This window comes from Mycetomoellerius zeteki, unplaced genomic scaffold, assembly GCF_001594055.1.
Source record: "Mycetomoellerius zeteki isolate Tzet28-1 unplaced genomic scaffold, Tzet1.0 scaffold112, whole genome shotgun sequence".
In the NCBI taxonomy this organism is placed as follows: Eukaryota; Metazoa; Arthropoda; class Insecta; order Hymenoptera; family Formicidae; genus Mycetomoellerius; species Mycetomoellerius zeteki.
In genome coordinates this window covers 215,851-240,793 of record NW_017256040.1, presented here as the reverse complement: position 1 = coordinate 240,793, position 24,943 = coordinate 215,851, and the positions used below count along the sequence as shown (strand labels likewise).

At 32.1% G+C, this 24,943-nt stretch overlaps 3 protein-coding genes across 3 annotated transcripts in view; all 3 read right to left on the bottom strand.

Moving 5' to 3' along the window:
• The window catches only part of LOC108726858 (uncharacterized), a 76,360-nt gene that overhangs the window by 34,661 nt on the left and 16,756 nt on the right, over positions 1 to 24,943 (bottom strand). The window lies entirely within an intron of this gene.
• On the bottom strand, positions 2,891 to 4,441 carry LOC108726829 (zinc finger protein 184-like). The gene is made up of 2 exons (XM_018454608.1): positions 4,412 to 4,441; positions 2,891 to 4,147 (listed from the first exon to the last, which is right to left on the bottom strand). The coding sequence occupies exons 1-2, from the start codon at positions 4,420 to 4,422 to the stop codon at positions 2,926 to 2,928; spliced, it is 1,233 nt and encodes a 410-aa protein (XP_018310110.1). The 5' UTR covers positions 4,423 to 4,441; the 3' UTR covers positions 2,891 to 2,925.
• Positions 11,392 to 12,721, bottom strand: LOC108726851 (zinc finger protein OZF-like). The gene has a single exon (XM_018454640.1). The coding sequence runs from the start codon at positions 12,492 to 12,494 to the stop codon at positions 11,598 to 11,600; it is 897 nt and encodes a 298-aa protein (XP_018310142.1). The 5' UTR covers positions 12,495 to 12,721; the 3' UTR covers positions 11,392 to 11,597.

Below are 24,943 nucleotides of genomic sequence, written 5' to 3'. Positions count from 1 at the left end.
AAAATAACTTTTTTCTACTGCTTTTACAGAGATACTTTCTTAGATATAAATATTCGTTATTATTCTAATACTTGTTTTAACATCTATTTATAACAATAAATAGTAACTGACAAATTAACTTACATTTTAAAAAACGCAAAACGTTGAACTATACTACCTTAATATATAAATAAGCTTTATAATAAGATGTATAATGTATAATATTTATTTAGATTATATATATATATATTTATTTCATTTAATTTATATTAAAAAGTTAAATTTTTCTTCTGTACAATTAAAACTGTATTGTTAATTTTATCATGCATTGCATTATAAAAATATATGCACAATAATCTTGATATTAAATAAACAAAAATCATTGTTAAAACATTTTCAAAATAATCACAATATGTAACACATTATTTAATTAGCTTTCCTTTTGAATAATGCCTTTAAAGTCCAGATATTGTAATTAAATAATCAATATATACCAAAAGTGCAACATCTGCATTCTTGTGTATTTACTTCTGTATTAACAATTTAAAAAAACAAAATTAAATTAAAGAATCGTAAATCATTCTAAATAAAATACACTTTCAAAACAGATGGCAATCAGAATCTGTGAAGATTCTTTCCACGCCTCGTGAAATATAGATCGCTGCATAAAATTCACATCGCAAATGTCACAACGTGAGTCGATTTGCAAGAGTAGATAAAGTCGTCTTGCTTTATATCCTGCATTCCATGTCATGACGTTTGTGACGCTTCATCAGATGTTTACATTTCTGAACACAATTCTAACGATGGAAGATCAGCAAATGATTATCCATCAACTTACAAGTTTTCTTCAACAAAATAAATTTTGCACTTTTGACAGTTCATCTTCTTGAGAAATTTCAATCTTATGAATTGATCACATAGAAACAATAAATGCTAATCAATCGATTGCACGCATAAGGATATCATATCTTAGATTTACAATCCTTTACTACAATCGTAGCTAAAACTTTGTTAAACTGCTCGAGCAAATTTTATTCGTCATGATAAGCTTAATGACTTTTAAAATCTTAATCTGCAAAATATATATTGGTAAAATGTTTAATATTCGATGAATTCGGTCCACTCTCATTACAGTTTAATCCTTGTTCTTCAAATATTCTCCAAGAAAATTACTTAATATTATATAGCATATATTATATATTTATATACATATATATTATAGGTTTAATACAGTTATATATATATAAAGTATAATATATATAAAGTTTTAACATACGATTAAATAAAAAAATAGTTTTCTTTTATTTAATCGTCCTTTGAAACTTTAGTCTTCCTAATTTTGGAAGATTCTTGGACTCTTTTTGTAACATGTTTTATCTTTGATATACATATACAATCGTTTAACACAATAATTCGTCGACTCTTGAAACATTAATAAATTTAATAAATAAAAGAAAATATAATTTAATGTATCGCTATTTAACAAATCACGATTGCTATAAAATTACTTAAATGTAAATTTGTACATATAAAATAAAAAAAAAATTCTTTCCTGTACAAAATATTTCCGTATTCGAAATCATTCTTAAAAAATGTATTCTTCGAAATTAATTCAAAACTACAATACTATTAGTAGAAAATACTAAATATTTATAAAAGTAAAGCTTACCTATATATAGCAAAAATAAAAATCTAAGGAAATTTCATCAGAAAATATAAATTATTCGCAAATCACAAATTTTTTCTATAATCAAAATAACTATGTTAAACATAAAAATTCAAATTGTAAATATTTATTAAACAGATTCAATTATTATATAGTTTGTATGTATTTCTTTATACAAAGTAATGCTTGCAGTATTTTCATACGTGTAATTAATAATTAATTCTATGATTTATTATTTTACGGCAATAATACGTATTTAAATAAAAATTATAATTTAAGTCAAAAAATAAAAATACTCCGTGTTCTGAAATTTCAAATAATATAATTAAGTAAAAAACATTTTTAAATATAATTTTATTTGTATATTAAATCGTTGTGTTTATTGTATAGTTTATATTAAATCTTATAGTTTGACAATATTCACATAAAATAGAAATTCTTGTTGAATATTTTTGATGTTGATTATTTTGCAAAATTTTTATTTTGCATAATACATAAATATTAATGTAGAGATTTCTTTCTGATGTAATAACATTTCAATTAGTGTATACGAAAACATATAGGGTCCGATGGAATAACATGTAAAAGCGAGCACGACGTGATTCCTTATAAAAAAAATTAAAAAAATATATAGAATAAAATTTTTCGATTTTCTGTTTAGTTTTCAAGAAAATCAAGTTTGAAAATTCGCTGCGTACATATGCTGTTACGGCTAAGCTATGGTTTGTCGAGTGACGTATAACTCATCGTCATGATATTTGAATGAAAATTGACACGAGTGTTTGACATCGTAGCTTGTAAAGTGTTGTTTATAAATACTATACGCGATATATATTGCTCGATAAACTATAGTTTAGCCGTAACAGCATATGTACGCAGCGGATTTTCAAATTCGATTTTCTTGAAAACTAAACAGAATTAATCGAAAAATTTTATTGTATATTTTTTAATATATTTTAAGGAATCACGTCGTGCCTGCTTTCACATGTTATTCGACCGGACACTGTACATCAAACATATATCCAATACTATTTTCTAAAAGAAAACAATAATATTAAGAATATATATATTTCTATAAATGTGCATAAATGTATCAGTCTTTTTCTTTAGAAAAGGCAAAAGTAACATCATGTAAATATGCATTGTTCGTACAGAAGATACAATCGAAAAAACTTATTTGTATGAATCGTATATTCTAATATATAGTTCATATGTCATATGTTTTATACATTCCTTTTAATAACTTCAAGATATCACTTTATAATCCTTTGTTAACATCAATCGTCAATCGATTGTGAATCCAATACGAAACTCTTATTGATATGGTCATTTTTAATCTTTTCAAGGTAATTCCTGGCGAGCTCGGCTATTTGCGGATGGGACGATGATAACGGCGGTAATGGTCCAGGATGATGCTTTCTATGTCTCAGTAGACTGGAGCGTTGCGTAAAGTCCTTTTCGCAGACATCGCATTTATATGGCCGTATGCTGGCATGGGTGAGCACATGCTGATAAAAATTGCTAATGGACAAGAACGTTTTTTGGCACAGAATACAAGTGGAGATGTTTATCTGGCCGTGTTTGAAACGTTTATGACTCGTGAGTTCGCGAGTACCACTGTACTCTTTGCCACAAATCTCACATTTAAAACCTTTTTTATGCAACATCAGATGGTTGTCCAGTCTACTTCTATGATGGAACTTTTTACGGCACAAGTGACATGGATATTCATACTTGATCTCACGATTTCGTTTCTGATGCCGCCACTCGTGGCCTTTGACGTCCTTGACCTTTTTGCCGCAAAAGCGGCAGATTTGTAGATCCGATACGTGGGTTCTTTTCATATGATGCGTTAGATCGATCTTCAGCTTATAACTACGACCACAATGTTCACAAACGTACCTCGATTCATAATCGCTATGAGCGCGAATGTAATGTCTTTTTAGTCCATCTTCACTTTTGTACTTCACATTACAGATTTCGCACTCAAAGAAATAGTCCGGCCGGTGTATTCTTTTGTGCGCCTCCAGTGCCCTTGGCGTATAACAAGTTCTTTTGCACCTGTCGCATTGATGTGGTTTACGATGTGCATATTTGACATGTTGCTCAACTTGTTTTGCATTGTTAAAATGCTTCTCGCAAAATGGACACGTGTTTTTTATCTCTTCCATGACTTCATCTACTCCGGTGATTTCTTTGTGTGAATTCGGAGAACCGGAGGTTTGTGATGATTTCGCATTCAACAAAGATCGAACATTGTGAATTGAAATATTGATGCCTTTGGTAGTTGTTGTAGATGAATTCTGTGAATCTAATGACAAATCTACATTAATCGATTCATTTGATACATTTTGACATTGTATTGTAACGGGTTTAAGTTTTTCAGTTGTAGAATTAGTTTCACTTTGAACAGGTTTCCACGAGTCCAACAAAATGGAGACAAAACGAACAGGTCCTTTTTGGTATTGCCTTCCTGTCTGCCTGATGATAGGCTTTTCCCTGAAACAGGGATAAATCGTGTCAGTGTATAAAGTATTAATATTTGTTTTAATCATATGTTCAAACAGCAGGTAGCTAAGTGTGATATAAAAAAACTCCTTAGCCTTTATATATATTATAAAATAAATCTCACTGTGTTGTTACATTGTGGATATCACCATCAATTTCATCAGTTGCTAGAAAATTTTCGTAGGAATAGCACTAGAAAATTACGTACATTTTTACCAAATTTTAATATTTTTTATATAAAATTTTTACACGCACTTGTATTCCATTATATCCAGAGAGATGCAATGAGTCTGAAATAAATGCAAGAAAGTAAACTTGCTTCAAAAAAATGTAAAAAATTGTGGAAAATATTTTTTTCTTGCACAAAATAAAGTTAACTATTATGCAATAAGAATATTATCCATAAAATAAATGAAAAAAATGATGTATTAACAGCATTAGTCTTTAATAAAACAAATATGTATTTATTTCATTAATACTGTTATTGAATTTAAGATTATTTTCAATAAGATCTAATATGCTGTTACTACATCATCTTTTTCCGTGCACAATATTATTTAATATTATGCTAGTAATAATATTAATGCACTTAATTGATTATATAAATAAATCTTGCAAAAATACAATCTTTTTTATTTATCAGTGTTTGTTTAGTTACAAACGATTATCCAAACAATTATTCATAATACGAAATTTTATATATATGTATACACTTATACATATCTTATTATTAATCAAGCATTATTAACATATATATTTCAGCCATTTCAGATAAATATTTAGCTATACTAAATATTTATACTTTGTATTCATGAAAGATATTTATATACAGAACGTATGTCCCGAATAATTTAAATAATTGAAAGTAATAGTGTAAATAAAATCAGTCTTTCGTCTTATAATCTATCGCTATAAAGACTCGTTTTATATATCTCAATTAATACACTCAATTAATACATCGCAAATGTTATTTTGTACGTATCCTTTGCATGATTTCAAGTTAACTTTTCATCTTACACATACAAATAACCAAACAGACCTCTAGAATAAAATATTTTTTACATTTATTAAAAACTAAAATTAAACTAAAAATAAAATTAAACGCACTTGCAACAAAGAAAAATCGTCGATAGGTTAGGTTTTAATTATGATACATATGGATACCAGATATTTTTCGAATATCCGTTATAAATTTTCCAGAATTCTAAAAAAAAGGAAGCAAGGAAAAACAGCAATAATTTTAGGTTGGTACATTTTAATGATTAAAAATAGAATGACAATAGCACTGCTGTTGATATCGCGCTGCCCAAATGCAACCTTAGCTGAACTTTTTGCACAGTTCATCTTTTTCCTTTATCTCCCCAACGTAAAAAGAAAATAAGGAAAGCTGAACTGCGCAAAAAGTTCAGCTGAAAAGAATAGAATACTGCATCAACGACGCAAACTTTTAATATAAAATTTTAGTCGGAGATATATATATATATATATATTGCCAGATACTAATGATACCCGGCTATCCAATCGGATATATAAAAGTACCGAACACCGGATAATCCGATGCATCTCTAATATTCACAGTATGTTTATATTCTCACAAATTATCAAACATATTTTTTTTAGAAATGTGTTCAAACACTATTATAAATTTGTAGATTAAATGCCTTTTGTACAGGTAACGATATATTAAAGCATCGTCTAATAAACCATTCATTAGTTTCATTATAGTTTCTCGAGCTTCTCTCTGTAAAACATTTTTAGCTAAACCAGCAATGGGAATCTGCAACATGTAGAGTGAAAGAAGACCGGGATGATTTTTTCTATGTCGAAAGAGGCTAGATCATTGAGTAAAGTCTTCACGGCAGATATAGCAGTTGTATAGCCTGATACTGGCATGCGTAAGAATACACTGATAGAACTTATTACTTCTTCTCGACACTTTCAATACTTTCTTACAAATCGGATGCTTGATTTTGTATACCCGGTTCTTGTACTGTAATTGTCTCGATTGTTTGCTCCCTTTGTCTGTTTCTTTTTCTATTTGAAGTTCTTCTTCTGTTCTTTTTTATTATTCGTTGATTTTTTTTCTTTCTGTCTCCTTTTGCTGGGCTATGACGTTTCCTCGCACTTTCTTTAGAAGTAATCTCTATCGCGTTAAATACATTCCAACATATATCACTATCCCACACTGTAATCCATCGTTCCCTAAAACATCCATTAATTACAATCAGTACAAACACGAAATATACATTGTCTACCATAACTACTAAAATCAAGAGTCTTCCATAATCAGTGTGTTGTAATGTTCAATAAAATACTAGTAAAATCATTTAATGGTATGTTTGATATTATTGATATTTTACAATTTCGAAAGATTGAGCGATTAAATATTTAAGTATATTAGGATAGAAACAAAATTATAAGCTTTGTTTGACTTAATATTTCTTAAGAGAATATTTCTATATAATTTTTTAAATACTATACAGTATCTACACACATTCAAAATAATTATTTCAACAATTACCATTCCAACGAATTCGTAAGTATGTCGTACCATCTACTTACAGCGAATTCAGTTGGGCGCACAAATGCGCACTAATACATATTACAATCGTTATACACTAATTTAATTTGGATGTAAAAGTGAAATGCAAATATTTCGAATTATAAACTGCATATTTTACTTGACAGCATAATAAAATATATTGAAGATTTCACGGTGTTTAATCTATTTTATATTTATATTAAATACATATCTTTACGTTAATTTATGGCTTTTATATGCACCAATGCACACTGAGTGTGTTTAAACAAATTCGCTAATAGTTTGGCTTTCAAATCAATTCAAATCAACTGAGCAGCAACGGGGGTGGCCGATAACATTGGAATGTTGACGTCGGGATGTCGTTTGCAACGATGTGCCATCATGCTATTATGTTGCATGAAATATTGTTGGCAGATATCACATTTGTATGGTTTTTCGCCTGTGTAAATAAGTTTATTCATTTTGACATGTGCGTATCTCGCGAAAGTTTTCGAGCATAACATGCACTGGTAGAGTTGTTCGCCAGTATGTATACGTTCATGTCGCTCTAATGTTTGACTCGACGCTAATATTATCGTACTGGGCGCAAGAACTTCTGCAAGTGCAGACTCATGTGATTGCAAAGAGCAGGTGGAACTTTATCTGAGCTCCAAGATAAAGTTCCACCTGCGATTGCACTGATATTATTTTGGCGCGGACTTCTGAATTCTATGAATCATATGTTTGTGTGCAACCAGGTATGATTTCTGCAAGTAAGCTACAATAATCGCAAACGAAGTTTTTGGTACCAAGTTCTTCGCTAACTCACCTTGTGATAGTTGTAATCCTCAAAATTATAATTCGACATAAATCCTTTGATGCAGCACAATCTTGTTCGCAACGTCGAAAGTCGTGCTTGTGCACTCGTCAAATATCGGCATCAAACAAAACACTCGAAATCAAGCCACATAGATTACAAGTATATGTAACATCACTGTGGATTTACGTGTGATTATTCATATCCTATTAGCGTTTGAAGGTTCTCTCACAAATCGTGCAAGGATGTACATTGCTATGCTTCACTATGTGTTCTTTATATCTACATACCAGAAGTCGCATGGCAGCATATATGACATTCGTATATCGCATGCACACTTTTCTTTTTCGTTTTCAGTATTAATCGTAGTATTTCTGACATTTTCATCACGTGCTTTCTTCAATATTGTTTTTTTTTTCTTCTTTTGTTCGATTATCAAGTTTCCTATCGTTGAATTCGATTCTATTTCTAGCGAATAATTGTACATCTTGGATTTTTCTTCGCTAAACTCATTCTTGAAACGTTCCCCCATCAACTCTCCGAATTCGAGAATTCTGTAAGCAACAACAATAATTTTTCAGCATTCATATTTAAACGTAGCCATATAGTCAAGACATTAATACATACACATGACATTGATACTTTCTCTTCTTCATCCGAAGTTTCTTCATGAAAATGACCCAAGGACTAATTTGCCAATTTATACAGACGTTGGAAATAATGACGCTCTCTTACTTCAAGATCAAGGAACAATCGACAAAGATAAAATAATTTCGAAGTTACAAACACTTTTTTATGTATGAGTTATTTTATTAAACGTATAATAACGAATATCAATGATAACATAAATTTATCGATGCATTTATCCACATTCATACGAGTAAGTCTGAGGTCTCGTCTTAGAAAGAAACTCTAGAAAAGAAAAGAGAAAAATAAGGAAAAGAAAACGAATTCGTTCAACAACATTGGCATTATTCGGCTTACAAGTTACCTTATCTACACTGAAAAAATAGAACAACAATATTCGTAACGGAACACTTTGAGCACGATAGTACAAATGTATAATCGTATAATTTATGAAAAACCGAACGGACAAATATCGCGTGTTATTTTGTCTCTTGAGCGTCGCACGGTTTACGCAAACGTTACAATCAGTGTACAAAAGATATTGTAGAGATTTATCGAGAAGTATCGGGATCAACATCGTGAGTACAACGCTCGACATTATCCAACATCAACGTAGTGGTAGATAATATATAATCTATAATAATTCAAAACTTCTTTCAGAATTTCTGTCTGCTCTGTTGTTACGATATATAAGCAACAACGCGTAAGCACATACTATCGCACTGTTGTTATCGTTAAATGTGATCGTTAATGAAAATCGCGTCATCAACAAGTCATTCATAAACAAGTCAAAGTTCTTAAACACACGTAGACTTCTGATGGGCCGTTAAGTTGCCCTGGCAAGAGAATCCACGATGGCATATCTGGCACACATAAGGTCGTTCCCCGGTATGTCCGCGTTTGTGAATAGTCAACGTCGATCTCTGTGAGAATGCTTTCGGACACTGGTCACATTTGTACGGCTTCTCCCCCGTATGTACTCTCCTGTGCATTCTCAGATTTTCGGAATCGGTGAAACCCTTTCCACAGATGTCGCAGACATAAGGTTTTTCCCCGGTATGGATCCGCCTGTGCTTCTTCAAATGCTCAGCGCTACTGAGACTCTTTCCGCAGTAATCGCAGAGATACAGCTTCGTCGGATTGTGGCTTTCTTTGTGTCGGAAGAGTGATCTCTTCGTGGCAAGTACGCGGCCACAAATGTCACAAGCAGTGCTAGTCACTTTGTTGGCCTTCAGCTCAGGATGCGTGCGTCTGCAGTGTGCGGAAAGCTGTCGTCTCAAGTAGAAGGCATTATTACAGAGCTGACAGACAAACGGCTTCTCGCCCGAGTGAATGTTATAGTGTTCCTGAAGATCGAGCTTCTTACGAAAACGTTTGTCGCATTCATTGCATTTGAATGGCAGATCCGCTTTGTCCATGTGTCGCGTCATATGGATGCTCAAAGCCGCCAGAACAGTAGTTTCGTAATCGCACTCCTTGCACATATAACTCGGTAGGAAATGCGTCTTCTCGTGCCTCGTTAAGTCACGAAACAACCGAAATTTTTTGGGACAATGTTTGCAAGGGAGATCGCCTACTGTGTGGCGCAATAAATGTTTCTGATAGTTGCTCTTGTGTCGGAAAACTTTGTTACAAGTTTTGCAAAGAAATTCCAGCTCAGGCTTTTCTTTTTTCACCTTTTTCAATGATACGAAACGATCGCTCACTCCTGAAGAGTTGCTTTTGCGACTGCTTTTACGTACCGAATGCGTCTTCATGTGTTTGCGAAGACTGATACCAGTTCTGAAGATCCGGCCGCATTGGGCACACGTATTCTTCCGCTTACCTTTGTGCTCGATCTCATGATTATCCAATAAAGACTGCGAGGCAAAGAAGACACCGCAGAGTTTACAGTGATACGCCAAAGGAAGATCTTCCTCGTCATCCTCATCGTACTTTACTTCCTGTTTTATGACGTCTTGTTCGGGATTTGTTGAAACTGCTGTCTCGTCAGTGGCGTCCACCAGATCCGGGCATTTCGACAAGGACTTCGCAGGTTCGCCATTCTTCTTCACCAGATCAAGTTTAGAGAACATCGGGTAATAGTCTTCAGGAAACTGTAGCTGGTTGTACCTGAAATGGAAAAATTCAGGGGGATATCAGTATCGAATATCCTTGTTATATGGTAACGATCTTTCTTTCATTATCATCTGGTCTCGTTGTCTAGCAAATTATTTCTACTCCTGTAAGTAAAATTTCTGAGCTTGCACAAATTTGCAGTTTTATTACGTGATAAATTAGATAATTTGGTTAAAAAATAATCATAATCGTCATATTATATCTATATATAGTTTGTCATATTATATCTAACAATAGACATTTGAAATATGAAAAAAGCGATATGATGAAACAGCTTTTGATAAAGTCATAAATCTGAATAATACTTTTTTTGTATTAATAATACATTCTTATTTATATTAATAATACACCACGCAGGAATATATTCAATATAAAAAAATCAATTATTATAGCTTTTACTGCAATCCGTATAAAATAAACAATGTTATATATATCTTTCCTGATATTTCTGTTTGTTATTCTATCGGTATGACCATATTTACGATTTTGTTCAATCATTTTTTATGTAAATACATTAACTTCTTATAATAATAATCCACTTTATAATACGTCGTCTGTCAAAGCTAAAGAGAAAACTTCATGTCAGAATCATAGAAAAAATTGCAATACATTTTTTAATGAAATTCATTTGTTTAAGGTTCCTAATCACGGATAACGGACCCTCAGAATTCAACTGATATCAGAAGCGCGAAAACATAATAAAATTTCAGTCATTCATTTTTCAATAAAACCAAATTTGAATTTGATATACTTATAAAATATTCGGAAAACTTCTTTTTCGGAAGAAAATCATATTTATCTAAATTGATATCAATTCGACATACAGTTTGTTTCATTTTTTATCTAATTCAATTGCAAGTTTATGGTTATTTATTAATTACTAGAACACAAGTTTTCTATTTCATAAATCTGTTCTATCAATTGCGAATGTTTTATTAAAAAATACGTATTAATATAATTTACAAAAGTTTTTGTTAGATATTTTTTCACTTTTCTGACGCCACAATCCAAGATGCCTGCAATGAGTAGATAGAAGCTTTAATACATTATAAATAGCACTTCAGTAAATCAATAAAAAAAATAAAAATAAGAGATCAATAAGTATATTAAGATATGTCAGATATCATATGATACCATATTACGATTCCCGCAAAAAGTATTAACATTAAAATATTTGATCACATAGCACTGTGGACGAGCATCGTCAAAATAAATGATAGAATACGGCGTTTATTAATATCGTTCCATTTTATTTCATCGTTTGAATCCACGTAAGTCTGATAATATCACTATACACAATGTTTTAAACACAAGACGCAACTGACACAGTATAATAGAAACAGATACACATTGTATGACTATGTCGATTGCATCATCATTTCGTTAACCATGTGTACTTTATTATGAGCATTAAGCAATCCCCTAGACACAAATGATTTGCTGCAATAACTACACTGATATGGTCTCTCACCGGTGTGATATCGTTTATGTATAACGAGAGTCGAATGTTGCGTAAAAGATTTTCCGCAAGTATCGCACGAATACGGTTTCTCACCGGTATGAGTTCTTTTATGTACGACCAATGTCGTTCTTTTGTGAAAAGCCTTGCCGCAAACATCGCAGACCAGGGACTTCTCCCCGCCATGAAGACGCAAATGGTCCTGAAGGGATCCTTTAGATGAGACGGATTTACCACACAAATGACAGTCGTATTTGTTCTCGCCAGTGTGAGACTTGACGTGAACTACCAACGAGTTCTTATAAGCGAATATCTTGCCGCAGAACTCACATTGGTGCTTCACCGGTTTGAAGTTCGGATCATGAATTTTCAAGTGGCGCGCCAAGGTGTGATTATTGGGAAAAGACTTGTTGCAAGCAGTACATACGTGTTCCTTGGCGCCATGCTTCACATTCATGTGTCCATGGAGCTCGGCGTTCGTGAAGAAGCCCTTATTGCAAATCTCACAGTGTGTCGTATACTTTTCGAAGTGACGCTTGTAATGAGTAGCTAACTGAGAGGCTTGTACAAACGCATGACCGCACACATCGCACACAAAGTTTTTCTCATGAGTATGAATTCGCTTGTGTACCGCTAAAGTATTGATTCTTTTGAAACACTTGCCACAGACGTCGCATTGATAGGGTCGAGCGTCACTATGTGCCACTAAATGACCTTCAAACAAGTTCTTTGATCTAAAAAGCTTCGTACATATGCTACACTTATAAAACGTTTGTCTGGTGAATTGTTTTTTCATGCCTGAATAATTCTGATGAGTAATTCCTCTGTTTGCAGCTTTTTCAGGTTCTTTTTGCGTCAGTGGATCTTCGGAAGGATTATATCTCAAACTCACATCTTTGTTTGGAACACTGCAATCTTCTTGCTTTATATATTTTTCTTCTTTAACGAAAATTGAAACCAACGTAGAATCCGTACATTCATCTATAGACAGTTCATTTTTTACACACGTCTGTGTTGGTTTTTCATTTCTGAAAAGAAAATGAAATAATAACTATTATAATATTAACTAATTTAAATTGATTACTTATAAAAAGAATTCAGGAAGGATTTTTATAATTTTATTTGCACTTATTTATATCTTTCTTCATTAGAAGTTTGTATATTAATGTAATTTTTAGATATCAAATATATATTTTAAAAAAGCAATGATTCTTACCTTAAAAAATTTTTTTATTAAATATAATATGTATGTACACACATATATGTACACTGCACAAAAAAATTATAGCATAGAAAAATTGTGGGCAAAAATTGACTAACTTTGACTAACGATAATTTTGTGAAAAATTATCGTAAGATTACGTTTTTTCTTTTTAAATAAAAGCTTGAAATCTCTACTTTAAGATGCTATGGCCAAATTTTAAATTTGATTCACCCCTGCCACTGTAACTCTAAAAAATATGTGGGTATGTTTGTCATGTTAAAAATTACAAAATTTAACGGAATGCACGAACTTTATAAAATTTTTTGGGGGAATGCCGTTTACAGCGGCATAAAGTTCGAACTTTCCTAAAAAAAAAAAAAAAAAAAAAAGAAAAGGGGGGGGCGAGTCGCTGCGATTTTTTTTTTTTTCGCAAAGTTACAGCACTTTAAAATTACCCTTGTATTTTTTTATATATACTATCGACATTAACTGCATTACCGGATATACACCACGACGAGGTTGCTGGATAGATTTTGCATGTTGTGTGTGTGCGTGTGTAGATTTTGCACATCGCGTTTCTGCGTGTAAATTTCAATAACGCGTGTTATCTCCGCGTCGATTCCTGCTTGCAATCGATTCCTCTTATTAATGCAGGCCCTAATTTCTCCCTGTGGAATATCATTCCAGATTTGTACTAGAGCTTGTGATTTCTCTTGAGATTCACAAGCTATCTTGCCAAATTCCTTATAATCTTTGACTCATTATCTAATACAAATCTGAAATGACATTCCACAGGGAGAAATTAGGGCCTGCATTAATAAGAGGAATTGACTGCAAGTAATCGAGCAACGCGGAGGTAACACGCATTATTGAAATTTACGCAGAAACACGATATATAAAATCTACACACGCAGAAACGTGCAAAATCCATTCAGCAACCTCGTCGTGGTGCATATCCGGTAATGCAGGTAATATCGATAGTACATGTATATAAAAAAATGCAAGGATAACTTTAAAGTGTTGTAACTTTGCGAAAAAAAATCGCAGCGACTCATTTTTTTTTAATTAAAGAAGAAAGTTCGAACTTTATGCCGTTGCAAATGGCATCCCCAAAAAAAATTTTACAAGTCCGTGCATTCCGTCAAACTTGGCGATTTTCAATATGACAAATATATCCTTTTTTAGAGTTACAGTGGCAGGGGTGCATCAAACTTAAAATCTAGCAATAGCTCTTAAAGTAGAGATTTTAAGCTTTAATTTAGAAAGAAATATTATCCTACGATAATTTTTCGCAAAGTTATCGTTAGTCAAAGTTGGCCGATTTATGCCCACAATTTTTCTATGTCATAATTTTTTTGAGCAGTGTATATACACATATACATACGTGTGTGTGTGTGTGTGTGTGTGTGTGTGTGTGTGTGTGTTGTGTAGTATAAGAATTATAAAACGAACGGATCGTAAATATAAAAAAGTATGTACCTTATTAGCTTGGTCATATACTATATGTATGTAATTAACATAACTGTTATGTAATTAAAATTGGTTTCCTGATTGTTTAGAATTAAACAGTAGTAACACAATTATTCATATATATATATATATGTATAATTGTATATGTATATATAGTGTATATGTACATATATATATACATATATACACTATATATACATATACAGGGTGTCCTAAACAATCGCCAAGTATTTCATGGGCAGGTAGAACGGACTAAACTGAGTCGAAAAGTCCTGTACCATTTTATAATTTTGGCAATAGTTAACAAGATATTAATTACTAAAAATTGTCGAAAATTGATCTTCAATAATTTTTTACTCAAATACTAAAAAATCAACTTTATAGAAGAACTGTAAGAGACAAAAATTGTTTATTTTCTTCTCATAGAGCTCTAAGAATTTTTTCAGAATTTTTTAATACCGTATTTTCTTACGTTGGTAAAAATAAGAAAATGCAGTACTAAAATGTTGATAAAAAATTCTAAAAAAATTCTTAGATTTCCATGAGAAGAAAATAAACAATTTTTATCTCTTGCACTTTTTCTGTAAAATTGATAGTATTTGAGTAAAAAATTATTGAAGACCAATTTTCAGCAATTTTTAGTAATTAATATCTTGTTAACTGTTGTGAAAATTGCAAAATGGTAGACGACATTACGACTCATTATCAGTTAAGTCCGCTCTACCTGCCCATGAAATATTTGGCGATTATTTTGGAACACCCTGTATATATACACGCGTTTTTAAAAATTATAAACACACAAACATTTAATTATTCTTTCAAAGAATCAAACATTTTTTCCCATAATATATGCATATCCATAAAATTCCTGAATTTGCGCAAATTTGCAGCTTTATCAATAAATTGCATAATTTAGTTAAAGAATAATCAAAATTGTCTTATTATAACTATATACATAGGGTGCGTTCAGGGAGACACTATTCGCGCTATGGACGCAAACGCTACCAACGCTGTTCGTGGAACCAATAGCGCGATAGCGTTGGTAAGCTCCATGAACCTAGCAAGCGTTGGTAGCGTTTAATGTAGAGGATTCTGTTCCCAAGCTCCCAATTGACGGCACCGACTAAACTTTTCTCCCTTTACAATTTCGTAGAGTAAACGTACGTAATAAGTCTATAGTACTCGCAGTGAATAAAGCGGCGTCTATAATGAGATTTTATGGCGTAAAATTCAAGTGGTCTCATATTCGACCGTGATTAGTCAATTTCTTATGGCTTAAGGTTTAAAGCTTACATTTTACGCTTTAAAATCTTATTGTAGACGCCACTTTATGAAACACAGCCTAAATTTTAATGTACAGGGAACCTATGGACAGCTTAGGAACATATTTAAGCTATAACGATTGTTGAAACAACATTCGACCTATGTGCGAGAATACAGCAGTACTGTTCACAGAGCTTGCAAACGCTAGCGCTACCAATACACTACCTCGGAAGGAATAGCGTTGATAGCACGCAGTTGTAACGTAACACACTATTAATGACGTCATGATCGTGTTTGTTAGCGCTATCTGCAGCTCCACGAACAGTTTATAACGCTAAATAACACGAATAGCGTCTCCCCGAACGCACCCATAGTTTGTCATATTATATCTAACAATGGAAACATTTGAAATACGAAAAAAGCGATATGATAAAACAGCTTTTGATAGTCGCAACTTTGAGAGTAGTACTTTTATTTATATTAATAATACATAATGCAGGAATATATTCAATATAAAACAAAATTAATTATAGCTCTTACTGCAATCCATATAAAATAAACATTGTTACATATATCTTTCCTGATATTTTTGTTTGTTATTCTATCGGCATTCAGTATATTTACGATTTTGTTCAATCATTTTTTATGTAAATATATTAACTTCTTACAATAATAATGCACTTTACAATACGTCGTCTGTCAAAGATAAAGAGAAAATTTCATGTCAGAATCATAGAAAAATTTTGCAATACAATTTTTAATGAAATTCATTTGTTTAAGATACCTAATCACGGATAACGGATCTTCAGAATTCAATTGATGATATCAGAAGCGAGAAAACATATAATAAAAATTCAATCATTCATTTTTCAATAAAACTAAATTTGAACTTGATATACTTATAAAATATTCGGGAAACTTATTTTTCGGAATAAAATCATATTTATCTGAATTGATATCAATTCGACATACAGCTTGTTCCATTTTTTTCATATAATTCAATTGTAAGTTTATGGTTATATATTAATTACTATAACACAAGTTTTCTATTTCATAAATCTGTTCTATCAATTGCGAATATTGTTTTATTAAAAAATACGTTTTAATATAATTTACAAAAGTTTTTGTTAGATATTTTTTCGCTTTTCTGACGCCACAATCCAAGATGCCTGCAATGAGTAGATAGAAGCTTTAATACGTTGTAAATAGCACTACAGTAAATCAATAAAAAAAAATAAAAATAGATCAATAAGTATATCAAGATATATCAGATATCATATGATAAACATATTACGATTCTCGCAAAAAGTATTAACATCAAAATTTGATCATATAGCACTGTGGACGAGCATCAAAATAAATGGTAGAATACGACATTTATTAATATCGTTCCTCATTATTTCATCGCTTGAATCCACGTAAGTTTGATAATATCACTATACACAATAATGTTTTAAACACGAGATGCAACTGTTACAGTATAATAGGAACAGATTGTATGACTATGTCGATTGCATTAACTCCGCCGCGTGTGATACATATTACGCGTGCCGCTCCCAAGCCCGGATAAAGGAGGAAGGAATGGCTAGTAAATGGGTCTTGGTGACGGTACCTAGAGCCAAATGGATACTGCTACTAAATACCAAGGAATGCTCAAATCGATACAGCTCGATGACACTAGCAAATTTCCTATCCTTAGTGGAATGGGTGAAGGCGAATGTCCAACGTCATAAAACCGGACCTCCTCGGCTAAGGTATAGTAACCTCGACAGAAGGGTCCCTGGTCCTCCAGGTTGGGGATTGACGATATATAGACCAATACTCTATCTCGTAAAAACTAACTATTAACAGATAAAAGAAGGAGCCTCGGATGGGATGAATCAATTGAAAACAGAAACGGCTATGAACTAAGAATAATAAGATGAAATTTGCGACATGGAACGTCAGGAACCTCTTAGAATAAAAAAGTTGACATGAAAACGTAAACAGAATGGAAGAAGAATGACCCTTGTAGGAAAATATTGCATGGTGATATTCATGGTACAAGACCGACGAGCAAGATCGAGAAACTGATGGTAGAATTCAATATTGGACGATGTGAAAAAACTGAGGATAAAGAACTGGAGGACTAAATCCAGGGACCGTGAGAGTTGGAGGCGATTTCTCTGAGGCCAAGGACCTCCTTAGGTTCGGAGAGCCCGTAGATAATTAGATGTCAATTGCATCACCATTTCCTTAACCATGTGTACTTTATTATGACCATTAAGCAATCCCCTAGACACAAATGATTTGCTGCAATAACTACACTGATATGGTCTCTCACCGGTGTGATATCGTTTATGTATAACGAGAGTCGAATGTTGCGTGTAAGACTTTCCGCAAGTGTCGCACGAGTACGGTTTCTCACCGGTATGAGTTTTTTTATGTTCGACCAATGTCGTTCTTCTGTGAAAAGCCTTACCGCAAACATCACAGACCACAGACTTCTCCCCGCCATGACGACGCAAATGGTCCTGAAGGGATCCTTTAGATGAGACGGATTTACCACATAAATGACAGTCATATTTGTTCTTGCCGGTGTGCGACTTGACATGGAATACCAACGAGCTCTTGTAGGCGAATATCTTGCCGCAGAACTCACATTGGTGCTTCACTGGTTTGAAGTTGGGATCATGAACTTCCAAGTGGCGCGTCAAGGTGTGATTATGGGCGAAAAACTTGTTGCAACCAGTACATACGTGTTCCTTGACACCATGCTTCGCATTCATGTGTCTGTGAAGCTCGGCGTTCGTGAAGAAGCCCTTGTTGCAAATCTCACAGTGTGTCGTATACTTTTCGAAGTGACGCTTGTAGTGAGTAGTTAACCGAGAGGCTTGTACAAACACGTGACCGCACACATCGCACACGAAGTTTTTCTCGTGAGTGTGAATTCGCTTGTGTACCGCTAAAGTATTGATTCTTTTGAAACACTTGCCACAGACGTCGCATTGATAGGGTCGAGCGTCACTATGTGCCACTAAATGACCTTCAAACAAGTTCTTCGATTTAAAAAGCTTTGTATATATGTTGCACTCATAAAACGTGTGTCTGGTGAATTGTTTTTTCATACCTGAATAATTCTGATGAGTAATTCCTCCGTTTGTAGCTTTTTCAGGTTCTTTTTGCGTCAGTAAATCCTTGGAAGGCTCATGTCTCAAACTTACATCTTCATATTTAACACTGCAATCTTCTTGCTTTATATATATCTCTTCTTTAACGAAAACTGAAACCAACGTAGAATCCGTACATTCATCAATAGATAGTTCATTTTTTACACACGTCTGTGCTGGTTTTTCATTTCTGAAAAGAAAATGAAATAATAACTATACATATAATATTAATATTGATTTAAATTGATAATTTACAAAAAGAATTCAGGAAGGATTTTTATTTGTAATTTTATTTGTACTTATTTATATTATATCTTTCTTCATTAAAAGTTCGTATATTAATGTAATTTTTAGATATTAAATATATTTAAAAAAAAATTTTTTTCCCTTACACACGCACGCACGCACACACGCACGCACGCACGCACGCACGCACGCACGCACGCACGCACGCACACGCACACACACACACTCACACACACACACGTGCCGCGTTCTTTTTATTATAAACACGCATATACATAGGTAAATTTAACTATTCTTCACAAAATATCAAACATTTTTTTCCATAATATATGCTTTATCATCTGCAAATAAAATGTAATTACCATTTACTGTAAAATAATAAATATAATATTTTTTAAATGTTAAACTTATCTCGTGCTACAAAATGATGCGTACCTTTTAAAAATATCTAGTAAAAATATTTGTAATCGATGATATTTTCATATTGGCGGTTGTTTCATCGTTTGCTTTTCATATTCAATTATTGTGACACAGGAAGCCTTCATTCTATTAATATATTTAATATAACTGTACGATAGAGACATACAACAATTCGCAATTATTGATGACAATGTAGTACAACGAATAAATTTTTAATACATTTTTTATTTTTAATGTTGATGACAATAAAGATTACAGCAAAATATATGTATATAGCAGGAAATGATGTATGTAATATATTTACAATAATACATTTAATAATAATTGATATGTAGTTTAATACATATTTATTACACTATTAAAATATATGTAAAATATATGTTTACCTAAATAAAATCCAAGTTTAAATAAATTTTAAAAAATTTAAAAAGACTTAAAAAGAAAGAGAATTATTAATAATAAATTTTCTGATAAATTTCTACACTAGATTGAAATATTGTTCGTAGTTATCAGATAACGGAACGGACAATTGATACGTTCTTCCGTAGGAAGAGAGAGCATTATATTTTCACATTAAAATTTATATCTTCAAGTAAAATAACAAATTAAATTTAAAAAATGCAATGGTACAATGTGCATGTCTATTTAATAAAGTCTATTAGTTCAGAATGCATTTAGCAAAATATAAATATATTAGTAATCTATAAAATAAATCTTGAGTTTTTTAACTGCATTAGGTGTTTCTTTTTTCATGATTATTATCAGTCTCATATCTCTAACAATTATTAATAAATTTTTTACACATATTTTGTTCGGTTTTATTTACTCTATATTATTTTTCCCCTCACAAACGAATATGTAATTATTCACATTTAGAAATTACAAGATTCAGTGATTATCGGAAGATATATAACTTATTTATATAATCTGATCATTAAACCTGATACATATATAATAGATTTCTTACTTATATCTTTTTAGGCTATGATTACAATGGATGCATATTCTGATGAATATATCAGAACAAACAGAGTGTTTTTTACGAGAATATTTACACTGCATGCGTACAATTCATCAGATGTCAGTTCAAACGAATTTGTTTATTTGTATGATTTTTTGAAATGGATATTGAAGAACTAATCAATTTATCGAATTAGTTTTCAAAATAGTAATCTATATACGTGGATGGTTCAAGTCAAATCGGGACTTTTATTTTTATGTTGATGAGAATAAAAGTCCCGGTTTGACTTTAACCACCCACGTAGAATAGGGGAAAAATTTATTTTAATTGAGATATATCTAATAAGAAATGCAAGATCAGTCATAAATGGTATTGTCATTTCTTTCTCTTATAGCAAACATTTCATTTATGCATTCATTTGTTCCACTAATAAGTAAAATTTTTAATAATGGACTTTCCAAAAAGTACAAATCATCGATATCATGCATCTTATGTAGTTGCGACACTTAAGGTCTTAAAATTTTGAACTTTGAGATTATAGAATTATATTTCATCAAAATACGCGTTTACTATAACCACCTATTTCTATCTTTTGGGATAAATTCATTTTGAATGAATTCATCAGAACAAAACAAGTTCGTTAGAATTTCCACTGTATTCGTAGTCTTAATGGCATAATCTATTATTCTCATTTTATATTAATTTTTCAATACATTGATTGTGTATAGTAAGTATATAGTAAGAGAGTACAAGTCAAAATAAAAATCAGAAAGCCACATTTAATACTAAACGCAACATCACATGGCAGTGAATGTATGAGCTTCGAAAAATGTTTTGTTCACTTGCTCTCATTATGAGACTTCATATGCGAGTTTAATGAGCCCTGTTGCGTAAATCTCTTCTGACACACCTTACATTCGTAAGGTTTCTCGCCAGTATGCGTTCGTAAGTGCACGATTAGATATTTCCGTACGCTAAACGCCTTGCCACATACCTCGCAAACGTGTGGCTTCTCACCTGAATGTATACGCATGTGAATTTGCAGGTACGTTTTACTGCTGACAGATTTCCCGCACACTTCACATGTGATTTGATTTTCGCCAGTATGTATCTTAAGATGCACTTTTAATGCGGCCTTCCAGTAGCTTTCGAAGTCACAGATATTGCACTTGTGCTTCTCCCTCTCGCCGTGGGATCTCATATGCATGTTGAGATATGCTGCACTCGCATACGGGGTGTTACATATTTTACACACAAATGGCTTTTCGCCGGTGTGAGTGAGCAAGTGCCGCTCCAGTGTTTGATTCGTGTAGAAGCCTTTGTTGCAAGTCTCACAATGAATAACATATTCCTGATTGTGCTTCTTTTTGTGCAGACGCAAATCATATCCGGAAACTTTTGATACACCGCATATGTCACAGGTGAAACGTTTATTATGCTGCTTCAGATGAGTCTTCAAGAACTCCTCGGTTTTGAAACACTTGCCGCATATAACGCATTGAAAAGGTTTCTCCTTTTGGTGTGCTTTGATCCTATGTTTTTGCAGCTTCTCGTGATTATCAAAGACTTTTTCGCACTCCTCACAACGATCTTCAGTCTTTGGATTCCTCTCGTGATCTTGTCTGTGCTTCAAAAATTGTAGCTTCTTGAGCATTTGCTTCCCACAAATTTCACACTCGTAAACTGTCGCACGTTTGCGATTCGAATCATGTTCGGAAACCTGTTTTAGAATACATATCTCCGACGCAGGTTCTGGTTTGTCGTTCGAATCTTCAGGCTTATATTCGATGGTTTCCATAACTATTTCTTGATGACCAATGTGATGATACTCTTCCGCTATACGTACTTCTTGATATCGTACTAACTCTATACCTTGCAATTCATCAATTGGGTCCAGCTTTATGTCTTCTATGTCAATCTCGTCGCACCTGTAATAAATAAATCTGTCAACAGCGCGAGGAAGTAATGAAGAACTGTGTTTTTTTTTATAATAAATATAGTATCAATTGATAATTGATTTACTTGATCTAAACATTTTCACACATTCTTGATAAGTTTTTCACAGGAAGCACTTTCATATTATACTTAATCAATTTACCAATAAATTTGACCATCACTTTCGACTTGATTCCGAAATTAGATAATAATATAAACTTAAAAATCGTTTTATAAAGCTTTTTTGATTTATAATCATATATATTATATTTTTAAAGTTAAATATTATAAAAAAACATTTTATTTTGTACAGTTCATATCAACTTTTATAAATAACATTTTTATAAATTGTCTAATTTAGAGATACAATGTACACCCTGAAGATACAATTTACACAATCAATATCTCTTTTCTAAAAACATGATTGTTTAATCAAAATAATGTACAATTCTTGTTTTTAATCAAATTTTGCATTTTTTCTACCAGAAGTTTTCATATATTTTATATTTCGATTGACTATTTTACCTTTATTCGATTATTAATTTTACTGTTATTTAAAATTTGATCTTTTATTGTTATTTGAAATTTGATAAAAGATACTTTACACATACTTTTTATTTTTTTAATTTATTTCAAAACACATTTGAATTAATTATGAAATGATTGAAAGCGGAGTATAAATTATAAATAATATAACAAATTACAGAAACACATTAAGATTTATTGTATTATATACATAATGTATACAAGTCAATACAAAGTATTCGATTTAAAAAATAGATTTATTTGATTATCTAGTCAATATTTTAATTATGAATATAAAAACAAATATTTATTAACATTGTAACAATATATTAAATAATAGTATAGTGTAAATTAATAAACAATAAAAGACATGTCATTAATAAAATTTAATAATCTTCGTGTGGTTATTAAGTCATGTTTTCATGTATCACTGAATTAAATCAAGAATAACTGACTTCATATTTTCATATAATTTTCATAACATAACTTAGATTATAATTAATATCACTATCATTCAATTAACTATGCAGATCATATGAAACATATTAAATAAATATTAATATGAAATAATGATTCCATCAGTGAATTAACACAAATTACACTAATTAACATCAATGTTGTGTAATGCAAATATAAAGTCAGTTCAAAAAGAATTGTATAAGATTTTGGAGAAAAAACAAAAAAAGAACAGAAAAGAAGACGCTTTCATTTAGGATTCTCGTGTCTCCGAAGATGCGCAGTAAGGGTACCCCGTTGGGTAAAACATTTCTCGCAGATTTTACACTTGTAAGGCTTTTCACCGGTATGAGTTCGCCGATGTTTAATCAAATACTTCCTAGCGCTAAACGCTTTGCCACAAAATTCACAAATCTCCGGTTTCTCACCAGTGTGTATTCTAATGTGAGTCTTCATGTACTGTCGTCTGATTAGCTTGCCACATACTTCACATGTTACATTGTTCTCACCGGTGTGAGTCCACATGTGTTCTTTGTAATAATGGTTATAGAATGTTTCAAAACTGCATATATCGCACTTAAATCTTTTCCTCGTCTCGGCATGAATCTTCATGTGATTTCGCAAATAGAATCGATTTCCAAAGGATTTCTGACAAATCTCGCAAATACAGGGCTCCTCGTCATGCATGGCCATGTGATACTTCAGAGCAGCCTTTAAGTAGAAGCCCTTATTACAAATCTCGCAAAATTCCGTGAACTGCTTGTTGTGCCGCCTGATGTGAATCTTTAGATAATATTCTGAAGTCAGCTTCGCGCCACACACCTGACAAATGTGCGGTTCGCCATGTAACGTTTTGTGCACATTCAAATACTTCTGCTTCTTAAATATCTTATGACACTGATCACACTTAACGGGACCTGCTAATAATTCCTTATCTTTCTCTCGAACCTTCTTGATTTTTTCTGTTTTTTCAATTTTCTTTATCTTCTTAATTGTCTCAGTCTTCTTGGATGTTTCTATAATTGTTCCTTTCCTTTGCCTACATTGTATCCGGCGATGGTTAATCAATTGCAACTTTTTCAAGAAAGTCTGTCTGCATATGCCACATTCGTGTTTCTTTTTTTCTGCTTGGCGCAATGCTTCTCGAGTTCTAAGTATTGATTGCTCCGTTCTATGTACTATCAAACTGGCTTCTGTATCAAAATCTTCGTTGCACGAATCACAGTGGTACGCGGTTACCTCCTGAACAAGAATTGTTTGTGCAAAAGTTTTGTCATCGATCTCTTGAAGAATAACGAAGGCTGCGCTTTGATCTTTTCTTTCTACTACAGGTTTTTGAGGTATTCTGGAAATCCATTTTTTCGTTCTGAAAAGAAATAAAGAAACAGATTATATTTATATTTAAAAAATTAATGTTTTTTAAACTCTAAAATAAAATATTTAATCAATTCACGTTACATATGTAAGACAATTAGACGATAGACATCATTATATAAGAGATATAACATCGTACAGATAAAAGAAAAATTATATTATAAAGCAAATTGTAAAGTGAATAAATCAATGAAGTTTATTTAAGCAAAAAGGCACATCTTTTATGTTCATTAAAGTCTTCA

Coding starts and splice junctions, on each gene's coding strand:
- LOC108726851 (XM_018454640.1), bottom strand. CDS start 12,494: ATGAAAAAACAATTCACCAGACAAACGTTTTATAAGTGTAGCATATGT.